The 18,646-nt window shown below is 41.8% G+C and overlaps 1 protein-coding gene across 2 annotated transcripts in view; it reads left to right on the top strand.

The window, feature by feature from the left end:
• The window catches only part of supt5h (SPT5 homolog, DSIF elongation factor subunit), a 29,795-nt gene that overhangs the window by 4,364 nt on the left and 6,785 nt on the right, over positions 1-18,646 (top strand). For both annotated transcript variants that reach the window (XM_063205852.1, XM_063205853.1), the window contains exons 4-23: positions 3,463-3,474; positions 4,397-4,466; positions 5,493-5,561; positions 6,121-6,186; positions 6,477-6,507; positions 6,624-6,692; positions 7,181-7,432; positions 8,589-8,678; positions 9,152-9,222; positions 10,030-10,135; positions 10,244-10,337; positions 10,753-10,889; positions 11,667-11,822; positions 12,391-12,537; positions 12,891-13,037; positions 13,608-13,733; positions 14,189-14,294; positions 15,536-15,640; positions 16,159-16,261; positions 17,221-17,351. In XM_063205852.1, coding sequence (XP_063061922.1) covers positions 3,463-3,474; positions 4,397-4,466; positions 5,493-5,561; positions 6,121-6,186; positions 6,477-6,507; positions 6,624-6,692; positions 7,181-7,432; positions 8,589-8,678; positions 9,152-9,222; positions 10,030-10,135; positions 10,244-10,337; positions 10,753-10,889; positions 11,667-11,822; positions 12,391-12,537; positions 12,891-13,037; positions 13,608-13,733; positions 14,189-14,294; positions 15,536-15,640; positions 16,159-16,261; positions 17,221-17,351 — 2,088 coding nt within the window. The remainder of the gene's footprint in view (positions 1-3,462; positions 3,475-4,396; positions 4,467-5,492; positions 5,562-6,120; positions 6,187-6,476; positions 6,508-6,623; positions 6,693-7,180; positions 7,433-8,588; positions 8,679-9,151; positions 9,223-10,029; positions 10,136-10,243; positions 10,338-10,752; positions 10,890-11,666; positions 11,823-12,390; positions 12,538-12,890; positions 13,038-13,607; positions 13,734-14,188; positions 14,295-15,535; positions 15,641-16,158; positions 16,262-17,220; positions 17,352-18,646) is intronic.

Raw genomic sequence — 18,646 nt, 5'->3', positions numbered from 1 at the left:
TCGGTGTAAATAACGTTTGCCTAGAAGTTGGGGAGCACTGGGAGCCAACATGTTACTTTCCTTCAGTGACGCAGATTAAAGCAAAATTCCACCATTTCTGGAAATTTACTCCATTGGGGAGCATAAAAACGCCCCGACTTTTGAAAATCACGCTCTGCTTTTGAAGCATTGTTACTTTGCACTAACACAACTTCCTTTTGTAAAATCTTTACAAATTTGATCAATGTTTAAGGGCGACACAATATGCTTGGAATTTTCAATGGCAGTGAATGGGCTTTTTTTTTAAGCAAAATCAGTGAAATGTGTGTTTTCATCAAAACTAGTAAAGATTGGAAGAATGTTTCACTTTCCCTTTGAAGGCTTCCTTCAGGTTTTAGGACCCATGTAGTACCCATTCTTTAGCCATGTTTTGGGTGCTTGATGTCCTGGGGAAGTCGAAAGGGAACTGCTACATTCCTCCAAATTAATTTCCTCACTACTGTAGTTTTCGATTGAAACAGCCTCAAAACTCACATTGCACTGATATTGCTATAAAAAAAAAACAGCTATTTCACGGCAACTCAAAATGTTAGGGCTATTTTGCCACCCTTCAACTCTGTTCGTATTTTCTAGGACTGTGCAAGGAAGTTATGGTAGTGCAAAGCAACAATTCTGCAAGAGCAGACAGGGATTTTGCAAAGTTTTAATTTTCAAAGGCACCTTCCCCTCAAGTTAAATACTTGGGCATTACCTTGCTCCTGTTCTCCTTGCTGTCCTCTGGCTCTGCCTCTGAGCTAGAGCCATGGAATTCAGTTTTGTGACAAAACGGGGTGCAGGAAGTTGGTTGGTGACACGATTCACGTAGATTCAAATATTCTAGACAGAGGCTTTCTTTTCGCTAGAGGCTAACACAGAACCACTACATAACAAGCAAAGATGACGTAATGGTAAAACGCGAATTGCTTTTACCCTCACTGCACTTTCTGTGTTCGAGGCTCACTTCCTGGAACTATTTAGGAACCATAGGTTTATTCCAGTATGCAGACTCCCGTCCTCCACTTGTGCTTGTGACCTCGCCCCGCCTCCGGAGAAAACGATAAAGTTTCCCAGCTGTCAGCCTGGCCACAACAACTTTTGAGGGACTGTTTTTCATTCATCACCAAGATATTGAATTATTTTTTTTGTCAGTGACGTCATCTTGAGGTCACAAGCAGGCAAGTGAGCAAGGTAGGACGGGTGTGTGCATATTGGAATGCATCCTATGTCAGTGGAGATCTGTGTGTCAAAGGCTGAATCTCAAATGGCACACTTGTGCACTTTAGTGTTCATGTTTCAGTGCGTTTGCCGTATTAGTTACGCACTGAAACATAGTGCCCGAAGTGCACAAGTGCGCCATTTGAGATCCAGCCAAAAGGCTCCATGAGCCGCCATCTTTTGTTAAAATGGAACACGGCGGTCAATGGGATTAGCCTAGCTCTTACTTCCATGGCTCTGGCCCAAGCTAACGTGCATCATTGAACTGAATGGGTTGGGGACTCGCTAGTTTCAAGCCCAGTCGGTTCGGCGGTTGTACTTGCGCGTTACGTCATTTGGTTTGAGCCGGAATGGTATAGTCGGCTGGCTAGGCTATCTGTTTTTGGGTTTAAGTACAGCGTGATTATACTATTAGTTGTGTAATAGGGCTGCACAATTAATCGTAAATAATCGAAAGTCGCGATAAATCGTGATATCGAAATCGTGATTTCAATCCAAATTTAATCGTGGCAACAGTGACCGACATTCGAGAGACTCCTTGAAGCCAGAACATACTGATAGACTGGTGTTTCTGGACAGAAATCTGTTCACCAAAGTATCATGCTATTGCCTTTTACACAAATATTACAATTAATTTTATTTTGCTAATTAATTCATTCTTGATTATAAGTTATTTCATTTTGTTATCATTTTGTTTTTTAAATCAGCAAAAATCCATAATCGTGATTTATAATCGTGATTATGATTTTGACACAAATAATCGTGATTATGATTTTTTCCATGATCGTGCAGCCCTATTGTGTAATCAAACATTTCAAATAAGCTATTTAAGGTTAAGGTTAAGGTTAGGGTTAGGGTCGGCTGTCATGGCAATGAACCAAATGATGTAAGACGCAACTGCCGGACCAACCGGGTGTGAAACTAGTGAGTCCCGAATGGGTTCGGCTTCACTTGGAACTGGGCATAATACCACCAGATGCAGAGAATGGCTGGAAGGACAGGAGGAAGGTGCTGGAATAGTGCAATGTATTGGAGGTAGTGGAATGTCTAGTTAAACTGCAGTCTGCAAGACTGGAATGTTTTTCCCTCTCTCTGTGGTCAGATGGTCAAAGCACAAGCTTACGTGGGATAATTGTCCTGATGATGCTTGGTACAAAACCTTACGGGACCTGAGCACTTTATTTTATCATACAATTGAAAGTTTACAAAATGAACATGGTCCATCCCTTTGATGGCTGGAACACTTCACTTGACGCCGGCATCATACTGATGACATAACGGTGTCATAATAATGTCAAAACAGTGTCATGACACAGTCATGAGAGAGTCATAAACATGGTGTCAGTGTCATAAATGTCTTATGGTCATGAAAAGTTTGCATTGTTAGGGCCCGCTGTCTTTGCCATAACCAAATGTCACTTAATGATAAAAGTCATAACTATTTATGACATTGATATATAATGTTAATGACGCATGAATGACTGCATTATGACACCGGTTTTGACATTGTCATGCGTATGACGCCAGTTAAGTATTACATGTAGGAGCGGGAAAGGATCTGCACACTGCTTGCAAAAGACTTAATTTATTAGGAGCAACGTTTCGATCATAGATCTTCTTCAGGCAGATCTTCTTCTGATGCCTGAAGAAGATCTATGATCGAAACATTGCTCCTAATAAATTAAGTCTTTTGCAAGCAGTGTGCAGATCCTTTCCCGCTCCTACATGTGACAGTTTTTTGATTTGGCACCTGCTGATGCTTTTTTGCTGGATGTGCGCACTTTCCACTACACTCTATCTCCAGTTAAGTGTTCCCCTCTGTGTAGTAACGATGAAGAGAAAGAGCTCCACAGCTTTTGGCATGTCCACGTTAACCAAGTGTTGCTGTATTATCATATACACCTCATTGCTTTCTTTACTCCATTCAACCATCATGTTTTGGGAACGCAATGTCAGAAAATGAAAAAAAAAAAAAATGTCCGCATGCACCTTTTCAGCGTTCAGTTCTTCGTTTTTGTACATTTGTGTACTTTGGTGGATGTGTTGATTATGACGAACATTATGTCTGTTGATTTCCACGTGCCAATTATACTCACAGTCATACTGTTTGGTGGTTTTTTTTGTATATATTTCCACCCGCCTTCCATGTTGTCATATTGTGCCGTCTGTTACGTTGCCCCTTTCTCACTATGTGCATTTTTTTACATGACCTCTCCTGGACATGGACAGAGGAAGCAGAGGGTGAGTTTTGACAAATTCATATAGTTCAATACAATACAATATGTCAGGGCTGGCGCCACGGGGGGGCATTGGAGGGCATTGCCCCCCCCAGCCAAGCTGCTGTTCCCCCCCTGGGCCTATTCACCTAAACATGCTGATATGGTCATTAATATGCAACAAATTTGTCTTTTTTTCTGAATATTGTAAATATAAAGTATACGATAGAATGCCACCAGTGCTTAACTACCATAGCCCTAATAAAGAAATAAATGAATAGGCTACACTATATAGACATTGTCAGTAGACCTAAATGTGAAATAATAAGTGAACAGTGATCCCTTGAAATAATGGGATTGTCCCGTATTTAAAAACAAAAGTACTGTAAGTACCTTTATAGAGCTGAAACTGTGCCCACAATTTGGTTAAAATGCAGGAAGTTGCATCTAAGAAATACAAAAGTTTCTGGGGGAGGACCCCCACAACCCCCGCCAAGGTGCCCCCCCATACTCCATCAAATGCCCGTCCAACGACTTGGTTCTGCAGCCGGCTCTGCAATATGTATTTATAATATAGCACAACATCACAACTATGATGTTGTACTCTCACATTGCTTTCAAACACACACACACACACACACACACACACACACACACACACACACACACACACACACACACACACACACACACACCAATCAACTAATCTCACCAACAAGACAAGGCCAATATTGTTCAAAACATTTTGACTTTTGACATTAGAAAGTTGATGGTGGTCATGATGTACCATGTAAAGGCGCACCAAGGTATTAAATAAAAGGACACGATACACTATTTTTGTGATGTGCGTAAATAGAGGACAGACTTGTGCTTGGTCTGTGTTTTTTTTTTCTCCATGGGTGTCATGTTTTGTGTGTGTTAATGTGGTGTGTGTTTTTGTTCTCCAGCCTCTAATTTAGATCAGGTGGTGCAGGAGGAGGATCACTCTGGCTCCCGCAGGCTTCAGAATCTCTGGAGGTAGGAAAGGGAACATCTATCAGATGGCTCAATTTTTGACCATTTGCAAAAATCGAGGGGGAAAAAAACACTCATGGGGTTGCACTTATCCCAACGTTGTTATGCAGATATGTACTGCAGGGCTTGACATGACCTCTTTTGCTCACCGGCCACTGTGGCTAAGTGGTTTTCCCGAGTTACTAGCCATTTAGCTATTCTACTAGCCAAAATGACGGTCTTCATCTAGACTTGACTAACCTCAGAAGACGAGGTGCTAAAGCAAGAAAACGAGTGCACAGCTTTCTACATGGAAATAAATCAAACAAGTAGAAAATGAGTAACTGAGCAAAGTGGGGCAAAGTGCAGAATAAAGTCTATACTGATATGTCATACCATAGAACAGTGTTTCTCAACCAGGGTCCCGGGCCACCCTGGGGTGTTGCAGGCCCCCCTTAAGGGTGCCGCGGAAACGTGGCTGATAAATAAATTATGTAATTTAACACATGTGTCTAAATTAATGAAGTATTGCTTAGTCGGTGCTCAGTGGAGTCTTCCATCTGCCATTTACGCACAATAAAGTAAAAAGGTTGCGAAACACTACCATAGAATAAGCTACCCGCCAAATTGGCTAGTGAGATTGAAATTAATACTAGCCAGAGCAAAGTTTTACCAGCATTTGGTCGGTTGGCATGTGCCAGTGTCAAGCCGTGATGTACTGTCAACTAAAACTATTACAGTGAACAGAAGATACCTGCTCCACCAGGGACCTTAAAACATTTCCAAAGCAAAACAATATCAATATCACAGAGGGATATGAGAGAGATTTTTCAGGAAGTGAAGATCATTTTCTTGGGTTGTTTTGTTAATTAAACTCAATGAAGATATTGACGGATGGAGTTCCATGAAGCTCCTGAGTCAGATTCTTTGTTTAGATCTTTTTTGTGAAATGCAACATGTGTGCATGTAAATATGAGCAATTGCCTTTTTATACTCCTCAATTTTTTTCTGTTTCTGATTTTGTTCTGCAATCTTGATGTTTCTTTGCAGGGATTCTCGGGAGGAGGCCCTGGGGGAGTATTATATGAGGAAGTACGCCAAGTCATCAGGAGGCGAACAGTGAGTTCAAACTCTTCCCATCTTAGGAGTGGTCTGTTAACATTAGTGATGAGACTATTTGACATTTTAAAAATGTTATAACCATGCTATAACCATAACCATACTAGCACAAAAATCATCATCACCATCAATCCTGTCATCACTTAGTCATTGCAATTGATCAGTTGATGCTGGATGCTGCGTATATGCTGCATTGACCTTAACAATGTGGGTATGTTAGAGCTGAATGAACACATTCTAATTCAAGAGGAGGGTCCTAGCTTTTAAGTGCAACTCATTTGTTGCGTGTTTTTATTGTCTGAGGTCACCTTTTTCCAAAAAGGGCTTAGGCATTTAGGTGTTTTTTGCAGGTTCATTAGACTAAAATATGTTAAGGGTATGAATGCCTTATTAAGTCAGCGTTTGATGTGTTCATGTGACTTTTTAACCAGATATAATTACGAAATGTGTATTTCTTTTAAAATACTGTTGCATTGTTAAAATTGTGTTAATATTGAGGGGTTTTTCCAGTAGTTTACAAGGGGATGTTTAATACTTTGTTTGTTTTTCCTTTCGATAGTTTCTACGGAGGCTCGGACGAGCTGTCTGATGACATCACACAGCAGCAGCTTCTCCCCGGTGTCAAGTACGTTACAACTCCAGCGGTTATCTTAACAATTGAACAATATTTTGTGAAATTATATGTAAAGGCTTGTTTGTGCATATATTCGGTATTCTGTATGTTTATGTATTGTGAATGTGTCCGTATGTATGTGTATTTATACTGTTATACCAGAGACAATTCACCAGAATTTTCCACCTCATTTTGAGGCAATTATACAGTATATGTGTAGGCTTGTATGTAATTTTGTTAACTTGTTTTATATCAATGTCTGAGCAGTACAATTCACTGATATGTGTGTTGACTTCTTGCAGAGATCCCAATTTGTGGACTGTGAAGTGTAAGGTGAGAAATGGACATTTATTTTAGCTTTAGAATATGCTTGGTGTTTTGGTTATTTCATTTTCAAATCATCTGCCGTGTCCAATTGGGTGATCAAAACTTTTATCCTCTTATGTCAGATTGGGGAGGAACGGGCCACAGCCATCGCACTCATGAGGAAGTTCATCGCCTACCAGTTTACAGATACGGTGAGTATTGCAGAACCTTTTTGCGTTTTGAATTTCGTTGGTAAGAGAAAAAGAAGTTGATGCAAATAACCCATGGTTTGAATGATGCACATATAATTCATAAAATTGATATCGATAAATACAAAAGCGCAACCAGGTGCCGGACTGCCATGCTGCCAAATCGATCAGGATTGCAGGATTTTCAGAGGTGTGACGTAGTCATAGTTTAAACATGGTGGAGAAGGAAAAATAAGTTTAAGGAGACAGTTGTTTCAGGCAACAATGGCCACTCACAGTTAAAGTTGTAGTTTAAGTTGCACATTGGTTTTTCCGATCATGTGCAAGGATTTTTAATGAAACCATCGCAGACCAAAGCGTATGACATCGTTCCAGATGAATGTTTGTGCAGCAAGGCGGAAACCCATTCATCTGTCGAGAATCAGGTCAGGTACAAACGTACATCAGATTTGAATCGTTTTTAACTTTGTCTTTGTCTTCTAATGCTGCAGCCCCTTCAAATCAAGTCGGTGGTGGCCCCGGAGCATGTGAAAGGCTACATCTACGTGGAGTCGTACAAGCAGACCCATGTGAAGGCGGCCATCGACGGGGTGGGGAACCTCCGCATGGGCTTCTGGAACCAGCAGATGGTTCCGATCAAGGAGATGACGGACGTGCTGAAGGTGGTCAAGGAGGTCACCACGCTGAAGCCCAAGTCCTGGGTCCGCCTGAAGAGGGGGCTCTACAAAGACGACATTGCTCAGGTACCTTGGTGCTGGCTGAGGGTTTTTTATTTATATATATATATATATAAGTGAAAGCGTGAAAGCCCATTGGGAAACTCCAACTCCCATTGTCATTGTGACACAGCACTCCACAGCACACAAGTGAACACTGCACACTGCACACAACGACATTGCATTTATGCCTCACCCGTGCAAGGGGGCAGCCCTCAGTGACGCCCCATGGGGAGCCATGCTCAGGGTACCTCAGTCATGGAGGAGGATGGGGGAGAGCACTGGTTGATTACTCCCCCCACCAATCTGGCGGGTCGGGAGTCGAACCGGCAACCTCTGGGATGCAAGTCTGACGCCCTAACCGCTCACCCATGACTGCTCTATATATCTATATATATATATAAAGGCATAAAAAGCCCCTTAAAAAATAATAATAATAAAAAAAGTGTGTGTGTGTGTGTGTGTGTGTGTGTGTGTGTGTGTATATATATATATATATATATATATATATATATATATATATATATATATACACACACACACACACACACACACACACACACACACACACACACACACACATGCATTTTTTTTTATTATTATTATTTTTAGGAGCTTTTTATGCCTTTATTGACAGGATAGTATGAGATGCTGACAGGAAATGAGTGGGTGAGAGAGATGGGGAAGGATTGGGAAATGACCCCGTCCGACTCCGGACTCGAACCGGGGTCCCCATGGGCATGCAAGCTCAAATGTGGGGGGCTTAGCACGCTGCGCCACAGCGCCCCCGGTATTTTTTATTAATTTATTTGTTTGTTTTTTTTTTTTTTTTGAATTGTGATTTAGGAGCGCTGCAACAGCCTTTGGAAAAATTCAAAGTCAGATTGCTGAAATATAGTCCATAGTTGATTATGCTATTATGAAAAACAATGTTACGGCTTACATGTTGTGATTTTAGGATCACTGCAGCTTTCACATGGTCCTATGAAAAGTTTTGAAACTAAAAGAATGAAATGTAGACCATGGTGACAACAACTTCACGACAACGATAACATATTTCTGAATGCAAATACTCCACCTTTATATTTCTTGCTCTTTAACTTGTATACCCTCTACTTGGTTCATAGCCATAATTTCTGGCTATGCTTGATGTATTGTATTTGTTTGTTCAATTTTGTCTTAGGTTGATTATGTGGAACCCAGTCAGAATACAGTCTCTCTGAAGCTGCTTCCTCGGATAGACCTGGATCGAATTAAAGCCCGCATGAGCATGGTAAGAGAAGAAATTGATGTAACGGGGAAGTTACGAAATGTACATGTTTCAGTTGTAAATGTGTGCTCGTCTTATCCCAGTTCACCTTCTCTGTGGGTCGGGTGAAGGGGGAGTTTTTCCTCGCCCCTGTTGCCACCAGGGGACACATCCGAGCACCCCATTCAGTGTTACTATTTATCACGTTATCCTGGGCCCAACCCTTGTGGACCTTATGCCTCTACAATCTCTACTTGTCCTCTTTAAACTTAGTTCATTTTCTCTACATCTACTATATACCAATCTATCTACTTATTTTCTCTATTCCGTCTAGTTTCTTCTTTTGTCTTCTTGCTATTCTTTCTTGTTTCTGTCTCTCTTTTCACTTTTTATTTTTATCTTCAACATTGATGTTTATCCATTTTTTAAGCACTTTGAGCTGCATGCCTTGTATGATATTGTGCTATATAAATACAATTGTTATTATTCTCTCACAGAAAGACTGGTTTGCCAAAAGAAAGAAGTCGAAGAGGCCTGGCCAGAGACTGTTTGATGCCGAAAAGATCAGGTAGGACTGCTATCCTGAAACATTATGTGCATTCCAATATGAGACCTTGCGTCCTCCACTTGGGCTTGGGGCCTCACATTTTGCTGATGCCCCGCCTCCGTGGAGAAAACAATTAAGTTTCCCTGCTGTCAGCCTAGCCAAAAAAAATGTTGGGGACTACTCTTCATTTACCATCAAATGAGAAAATGACTTTACAATTGAGCTTTTGCGAGATATTGAAGTATAATGCTGATGTTAGTGATGTCATCACGGTGTATTACTTCCTGGTACGAGGCCACAAGCACAAGTGGAGGACGCAATGTCGCACATTGAAACGCACCCAAGGACTGTGCTGCCATCCTCTGTTCTCCAGATTCTTAACGACCACTATGCCTATGATCACAGACTATGACTATGATCACAGATGTTTCAAATGCTTAGGCGACAGGGTTCCTAGTAGGAGGGATGAATTCAGAGGCCATCCTTTATTTTTCAGATCATCATCATCAAGTCTCAGCTCACGCCGTTGCTTTAGATGGTTGAATTGGGCACCTACCATGCCAGCGACGTTATAGACTGTGGATATCAAAGTCAAAGTGGTCTGAATTCTGTTTTGCAGAGTTGCTCTTTTTTTTGAAGAACTTAAGCAAACTTCATCCGAGCCGAAAACTAATGTGGCTTTTCTTTGGAACTAGAATTGATTACAGAATTTTATTCCACACGGATTTGATCAGACAATCTGCAGTTTTTGGTTGTTTTTTTAACTTTTGTATGAACTCTGTGTTTGTGTTGACATTGTTCTACTCGTTTTGAACTGAAACCTGCTAGGTCACTTGGAGGGGAGGTGACCCACGATGTTGAGTTCATGATTTTCGAGGGCAACCGCTACAGCAGAAAGGGCTTCCTCTACAAAACCTTCGCCATGTCTGCTGTGGTGAGCTTTCATGTTGTTGTTGTGGTTATTATTATTATTATTATTATTTGTGTTCATTAAGAGTTTTCCCATTCATGCCCGGTGTTCTGCTGTGCCTGTACCCTTCAGATTACAGATGGTGTGAAACCAACGTTGTCTGAATTGGAGAAGTTTGAGGACCAGCCAGAGGGCATTGACTTGGAGGTGGTCACAGAGACCACAGGTACAACTTTTCGATTTCTCATGGATATGAAAAGCTTGCACAAACACCACAATTCATTCATTCATTTTTAGTTGACTGACCTTATCGATCAAGTGAGTGCCTGGGACATCCCCTACCCTGAATAATTTCTATTTATATTCTTCAATCCAAAAGTGACTGAAATGAGCCCAACTTCCCGCCATAAGCACTCCTTTTCACACACACACACACACACACACACACACACACACACACACACACACACACACACGCACACACACACACACGCACGTCACGCTCATTTCACTGGGGTCTCTAGCCAGTCGAGTTGGCGATTAATTGCAATTCAGTTATTTTAAATCGATTTAACGTTTTAATCGATTGATCGGCCCGTTGTTGACGTCCCTAATTTGTCTTGTTTGTTGGTCCATCTCAGGGAAGAAGGAGGAGCACAACCTGCAGGCGGGGGACAACGTGGAGGTGTGCGAAGGGGAGTTGATCAACCTCCAGGGGAAGATCCTCAGTGTGGACGGCAACAAGATCACCATCATGCCCAAACACGAGGACCTCAAGGTGGGCAATGCAATTCCAGCGTTAGGGATGTGAAGATGTTAGAAAAAATCTGGCCAAAGAGACCAAAGAAAAAAGAAAAAAAGTGGTGAACTGTGAAGAAGCAGTGTCGCGCTCTTCCTTGAGTTAAATGAAGACTGGAGTACCTTGAAAAGCTGCGTCTGCATTCGAGGTGTGCAGGCTCTCACCAAAAACTTTGTCAAAAGAAAAAATCTGGCCGAAAAAAATACCCCATTTCTCAGGTGACTACACATATTCGTCAAACTATGTATTTAATAAAGGAGTCATAGTTGAACATAAAATCCTTATTGTGGACGGCAACAAGATCACCAACATGTCTCCCGTGATTCTGTCTGTAAGACCATGTCTGCTCAATGCACTGCTACTACCATTTAAAATCAAGATATTATAATTATAACAATTCTATTCTACATTGCGCACCTGTATTATGCTGTCTCGTCTAGGTTTGTAGGAACAGCATAGGAGTCATCTCAATGTTGCAATGTTGCTGCTGCTGTTTGAATCATTGAAACATCACAAGAACTCAGGTTTTCCTTCTTTTTTAAAATTTTATTTATTTTTACTTAGCAGCAGAAAACAAACGTTTAGGCTTTTGCCTTCGTCTGTTTTCTGCTGCTATGTAAAACAGAAAAAAAGAAAAAGAAAAGAAGAACCTGAGTGCCATCCACCTTTTCATCTTCTAAAGTTATCCAACTGGAGAAGCACCACACGGAAGAGTGCAGTGTATTAACTACTATGTTTTAATCATTTACTACACAGGACCCGTTGGAGTTTCCTGCACATGAGTTGAGAAAGTACTTCAGGATGGGCGATCACGTCAAGGTTATAGCTGGACGTTATGAAGGCGACACCGGACTCATTGTGCGAGTCGAAGAGAACTTTGTCATCCTCTTTTCCGATCTCACCATGCATGAGGTAAACATTTTTGAAGGTCTGAAGATGAAGGGGTAAAGCAAAAAGATGAGTGCTATTATTACTAGTGGTGTCAACAATAATCAATTTTAGCAATGCATTGCAATGCGGGGCAGAACAAGTCAACAATCGGTGCAGCAAATGCCATAATCGATATATTTTTAAATTAACTTTAAATTCGATTAAACACTGAAAAGCGTTGAAAACTGCAGGACTGATGCACACAACAGCCAATAAAACGTTGTGCAGTATCTGACTGCTAACGTATTGCCTCAATGACTGATGAAAAATTTGGCTTGTTTTTCCAGTAGAAATGTAATGCATTGCAATGCATTGCAGAATCGGACTGAATGGATTCGAATCAAATCATTACCTCTTGAATTGTAATCGAATCGTATGGGCAGTGCCAATGCACACCACTTATTATCACCATAGTATCATATGGGCAATAAATCAAACAAGAACCAGCCACTGTTTCACCATCTATTAAGTTCGAAAATTGTCATTATCTTGACAGATGTTCTCCTAGTTGACTTTTTTTGTTTGTTGTTGTTGTCGTCCTTGCTAACAGTTGAAAGTGTTACCGCGAGATCTGCAGCTGTGCTCGGAGACGGCGTCGGGCGTGGACGCAGGAGGCCAGCACGAGTGGGGAGAGCTGGTCCAGCTGGAGCCCCAGACCGTTGGGGTCATAGTCAGGCTGGAGCGAGAGACTTTCCAGGTATAAATGGTTTTTTTTAATTTTTATCGGGACTTAACTATGATGGATACAGTGAAGAGAGAATGGGAAGCGATGACCAGAAGTGGGAGAGAGACTGGGTAGGGGCAGGAAAAGACCCAGGCCGAACCCAGGGTCTTTCCATGTATATGTTTAGGGGTGTTGGGGAGAGGGAGACAGACAGAGATTTGGTACCATAGACTTCCATTTTTTCGTTAAATATGGCTATACTCTCAAAGTAAGCATTGCAAACACATGAACAAAAATCCTGGATGTACTGTTGCTTTAAGTAGAAGTAATGGTTTCGAGTGTGTGTCTTAGGAGTTTCAGAATTCTGTCATCTTTTAACCCCTTAGGTGCTGAACATGCATGGCAAGGTGCAAACGGTCCGCCACCAGGCTATCAATCGTCGCAAAGACAACCGCTTCGCAGTTGCCCTGGACTCTGAGCAGAACAACATCCATGTGAAGGACATTGTGAAAGTCATAGATGGTCCCCATTCGGTATGTCAGATGGCAGTGATCTTTTTTTTTCCCTAAATGGCCTTGAATCAACTGCTTATAAGTAACTTAAAAAAGAAGCAACCTCTCCAGTCTTGTCATTGGATACAAGCACCTACTACTGTAGTAGTATGCAAAATGTTAAAGGTGCACTGTGTAGGATGGTGGCTGGCTAGAGTAGGTATTGCAACTGTGCTGCTCATTTAAACTGTGCAGTCTGCTTCCAAATTTGATATTTTCATGAATATTTACTAAATAATGAATAAATATTTACTAGTATACAATAAGTAATTTACTAGCAGGGTGTGATTTGATGGGGGGGATTGTCCCCCCTTCTGGTCTTGATATCGCCACTTTTTCTACATGATTTCATCACAGTTCATTGTAATTCTATTGATATTGCTTAAAATCTGAAACATATCCCCCCTTCTGGTTTTCTGACAAATCGCACCTTGTTTACTAGTATACAAGTATAGTTCGTTTCGTAGCTAAAAATGACAATTTATTTTTTAACTAGTCTGCGTCGTGATGGATGAACATTTTCTATATCCTAACTGGTGTTGTGTCATGCAGGGGCGAGAGGGAGAGATCCGTCACCTTTTCCGAGGTTTTGCCTTCCTTCATTGCAAGAAGCTGGTAGAGAATGGCGGCATGTTTGTGTGCAAGACGCGTCACCTGGTCCTCGCTGGAGGTTCAAAGGTGAGTTTGAAAGCTTTAATTTCTACGGAAAATGTTCTTGTGTGTAAAATAGTTGTCTCCTGTTTTCCTCCCTACTCGGGTGAATTACATTCTTAACTCCATCTGAAGCACTTTGGTCTCATTAGACAAACAGTAAGGCCATGGATCGCTAGAACCACTGTAGTGTGGTCTGATGGCAATAGACTATAAATAAAGCTGACACGCCGGGGCCTAGTGGTTAGAGAGTTGGTCTTTCAATCTAGGGGTTGCTGGTTCGAATCCCCCCTGACCTCTCTCTACATCTCCATCCATGGCTGAAGTGCCCTTGAGCAAGGCACCTAACCCCACATTGCTCCAGGGACTGTAACCAATGCCCTGAAAAATAATAGTTGTAAGTCGCTTTGAATAAAATGAAAGCGTCAGCTGAGTGTAATGTAATGTAATGTAATGCAATGCATATGACCTTTGTTCCACAGCCAAGGGATGTGACCAACTTCACCGTTGGAGGATTTGCCCCCATGAGCCCTCGCATCAGCAGTCCCATGCACCCTGGTGGAGGAGGAGGAGGAGAACGAGGAGGAGGTGAGTGTGGAGGAGGAGAAAGAGGAGGAGGTGAGTGAGGAGGAGGAGGAGGAGGTGAGTGTGTTGTAGGAGGGGGTGGAGGAGGAGGAGGAGGAGGAGGTGAGTGTGGTGGAGGAGGAGGTGAGTGTTGAGGAGGAGGAGGAGGCGGAGGAGAACGAGGAGGAGGTGAGTGTGGAGGAGGAGAAGGAGGAGGAGGAGGTGAGTGTGTTGTAGGGGTGGAGGAGGAGGAGAAAGAGGAGGTGAGTGTGTTGTGGGGGTGGTGGTGGAGGAGGAGGAGGAGGAGGAGAAAGAGGAGGAGGAGGTGAGTGTGTTGTAGGGCTGGAGGAGGAGAAAGAGGAGGAGGAGGTGAGTGTGGAGGAGGAGGAGGAGAATTAGAACGAGGAGGTGGTGAGTGTTGTAGGGGTGGTGGAGGAGAAAGAGGAGGAGGAGGAGGTGAGTGTTGTAGGGGTGGTGGAGGAGAAAGAGGAGGAGGAGGAGGTGAGTGTGTTGTAGGGCTGGTGGAGGAGGAGGAGAAAGAGGAGGTGGTGAGTGTGAGTGTGTAAATGAATGTAAAATAAATCTAGAATAAAAAAATATGTCTAAAATCTCTAAATCTAATGTATATATCGGCTTGAAGACCACGTATCGGGATGCACCTTTATCGCAATACGCATCGTATCATGATCCCTGTATCGGGATGTGTATCGTATCGTGAGTGTTGCCAAAACTCACCTAGTGTGCTGCAGTGTTTTTCCGTGTCTCAAATGGCGCACTTGTGCACTTTGGGCACAGTATTTCAGTGTTTTCAAAATGAAATGAAATGTTAGCAATTAAATAGAATCGGAAATACATTAACAAATATTTAAAATGGAACGACTCCAGTTCCTCATCCTTCTTTGGAACAAGTGTGTCATGGTGTGTGTAATGGCCTATGTATACCAGGCGCTACCTACGCAACCCAGGTAGATGGGGTGGTTAAAGAAGTTTCACCATGAATTCACTTTATTTGCTCTGGACGCGGCACTGACATGTTTGATTCAGCTAATCACATAACGGCTCTGCCTTTACAGTCTGGGACATTCGTTGATATGAACGTTCCAATTGGTTTTCGCCGAACCGAGTCATACCGAATTCGCTTAAGATTAGCTTGAGTTTAATCGTCAAAATTCGGTCTGGTCGCTCAAGAAGCTTCGCTCCTGGCGAATAAGCTCTGGTTTTAAGATTGTGTTTGATTGCATGTTTATTCACCCTTTCTCTCTCAGGCAACCAGAGGGGTGGTGGAGGTGGAGGAATGGGGCGTGGCCGAGGACGACGCGACAACGACCTGATTGGCCAAACGGTCAGGATTTCCCAGGGACCCTACAAAGGTGCGTGCGTGTGTTCATTCGACGATTCATTCGAGATTCGTAGGAAATGTTTGAGTAGTTTTTAGAATGAAACAATGCTCATTTTACTGACACACACGCCTATAAGTAGTAAGACCATAAAACTGGTAATTTGGAGATGGTCTCAATTTTTGCCATGGCTATATTCCTTACGTAGCTTAAAGGGACACTGTAGAGGAAATGGTCAAAAAAGGTACTGCAACTATGCTGCTCATTGAAACTGTTTGCCTATTGCCAAATTTGATCTTTACATGAAAGTAGAAATAAACAAATATTGTCTAGTATGGTCCAAGTAGAGTCATTTTTGCAGCTAAAAATGGCTATTTTTGGAAATTAAAAATGGCGTCTCCATGGTCCGCCATTTTTAATTTCCAAAAATAGCCATAGCCAATAGCCATGAAATAAACAACTAAAAATCTCACGCAGTGCCCCTTAAAGTGTGTTGAATTTGAATCTGAATCTGATGAGACTCTGTCTGTCTATCTGTGTGTCCTCTTCAGGTTACATCGGAGTGGTCAAAGACGCCACAGAGTCCACGGCGCGTGTTGAGCTCCACTCCACCTGCCAGACCATCTCTGTGGATCGCCAGCGTCTCACAACTACGTCAGTCAACCCAGCATTGAGTTTTATTTGGGGGGTTTTTTGTTTGTTTTTTAACATTTTAGAATAGGGTTGGTAAGAACACGTGTGTACATTTGGCTTATTACACATAATGTTAAAGTGATACTGTACCATTTTTGGAAATAAGCTCATATTACACCTCTCCTTGAGCTAAATGATTGGGGTGTGCCTTTCTTCTGTACTTCAAGCCGCTCTCTGCGTATGACAGAGCAAAGTTTGCACACAAGCTAGCAATTAACATTGAGTCCTATGAGACCAGCTAGCCGCTAGCTGGTCACATAGGATTCAATGATAATTGCTAGCTTGGAGGTAAAATTTTCACCGCCATAATCAGACAACAGTTGAAAGAACAGGAGAAAACTCAATCATTTAACTCAGAGAGGTGTAATATGAGCTTATTTCCAGCGTACTAGAACAAATGCCTTCTTGTCAATGAACAAGAAATTTGTCAACACATGCTGAACACATGATTGATTTTGCTGACCACGTGTCTTTCTTATAAGGTACTTAGACAGACAGTATGACATGTATTGTTGCACCTCACTTGATGCTGGCGCATAATACTTACTTTAAGTGTTACTGATGTACCGTATTAGTGGCTAGCGTCAACCCTTTTCCAAAGTGTTGCCCAAAAAAAGGCATTCAACTTAATTTTGCACTAGTCCTCCATATGTAATACGGCAGTACAGAGAGCTTTAAGTAACAGATCAAGACATAGCCATTACAATTTTGTTGACAAAAGGATTCAACGTAACCTTGAGCTAAAATTCAACTTAATCTTGGGCTGGTCCATGTATAATATGTTGTTTCTGGTCCATGTATAATATGTTGTTTCTGGTCCATATATAATATGTCGTTTCTGGTCCATATATAATATGTTGTTGCTGGTCCATATATGATATGTTGTTGCTGGTCCATAATATGCTGTTTCTGTTCCTCAGGGGTGCCAAGAGGCAAGGTGGCGCGACGTCCACACACGGACGCACCCCGCTATACGGCTCCCAGACGCCCATGTACGGCACTGCTGGCTCTCGCACGCCCATGTACGGCAGCCAGACTCCGCTGCATGATGGTAAGGGTTTTATTTATTTATTTATTTATTTTTATTTGCCATGCCTAAAGTTGAAGACTCAACGAAATTTTATCTTCGTGATTTTCCTGTTTTTACCTTTTGAATTATGTAGTATTATTATTACTATCTTCACTGCGGTAAAGCACTAGCCTAGTGACGCAACAGCTTCAGCGGTGCTTCAGGTCAAGAGCAATGCAAGTACTTTCTGAGTTCCCGCAAATACTGGAACTCCTCCCACTTTATTGGGAAGCAACCAATCATTAGCAAACCAAGGGAGGCCATTTGGGAAATGCCGTTTGGGAAATGTTAATTGTTATGCTCTTGGTCAGAGACTTGGTCTCGAAGAGATTTGAAAGTCGATGATAATCAGGCTAGTAAAGCACCTCCATAACCCCACCCCACCCCCATATACAGTTGAGGACTATATTATTAGCCCCCCTCCTGAAATTAGACATATCTCTTCATTGATCATTGAGAATGATCATTATTAATAAATGTGTGTTATTCTGGAAATAAATACACCATGGAGATAGTATCCAATAAGTTAAATATGGACTTTTCCATTTTCACAATGAGTTTAAACAAAAAAGTCTAAAAATGGCAAGGACAAAATTATTAGCCCCCTTTATCATTAATAGTCAATACAGTGCCATTTATGAACAAAAATTGACACCAGGCACTTTGATTAGTTGTTAACTATGTTGGCACATGTCGTACCAGGGATTTTGGGCCATCTATTTCATCGCAAATAGTTAAGCTGGTCCAAATTGCATGGATGTTGAGGATGGACATTCATTTTCAGCACTCTTCAAACACTATCTAAAGGATTGAGGTCTGAACCACTCCATGACCATGGTTTTAGTATCCTTGAAGAACATTTGAACTATTTTGGATGCAAGTTTTGGGTTATTATCTTATTGAAAGATCCAGTGAAGATCTTAGCTCCCTCTATGAGCATATTTTTGCAAGGTCACTTTCCACATTCTATCATAATTTTCAGTTTTTATGGTGCCGTACACCCAAACAAGGTTTCCTGTGGTTGAGGCTGCCACAGAATGATGCATCCACCACCATGTTTAATTGTGGAAACCATCTTATAACGATTCAAGGACTATCCCTTTCTTCACCTGACAGAAGCAGAATTCATGCATTCATGCAGGTGCAATTGAATATCAGATGAAAGCAGACATTCAAAACTAATTTTTGACTTTCAAATGTTCACAGGCAAAGCTCAATAACACTCTGATATGCACTGCCTTTAGTAAAGGGGTTCTTCTATGATGATGGCCCCAAAG

The sequence above is a fragment of the Engraulis encrasicolus genome, chromosome 8 (assembly GCF_034702125.1).
Source record: "Engraulis encrasicolus isolate BLACKSEA-1 chromosome 8, IST_EnEncr_1.0, whole genome shotgun sequence".
Taxonomy (NCBI): domain Eukaryota; kingdom Metazoa; phylum Chordata; class Actinopteri; order Clupeiformes; family Engraulidae; genus Engraulis; species Engraulis encrasicolus.
This window is presented reverse-complemented; position numbering and strand designations above follow the sequence as displayed.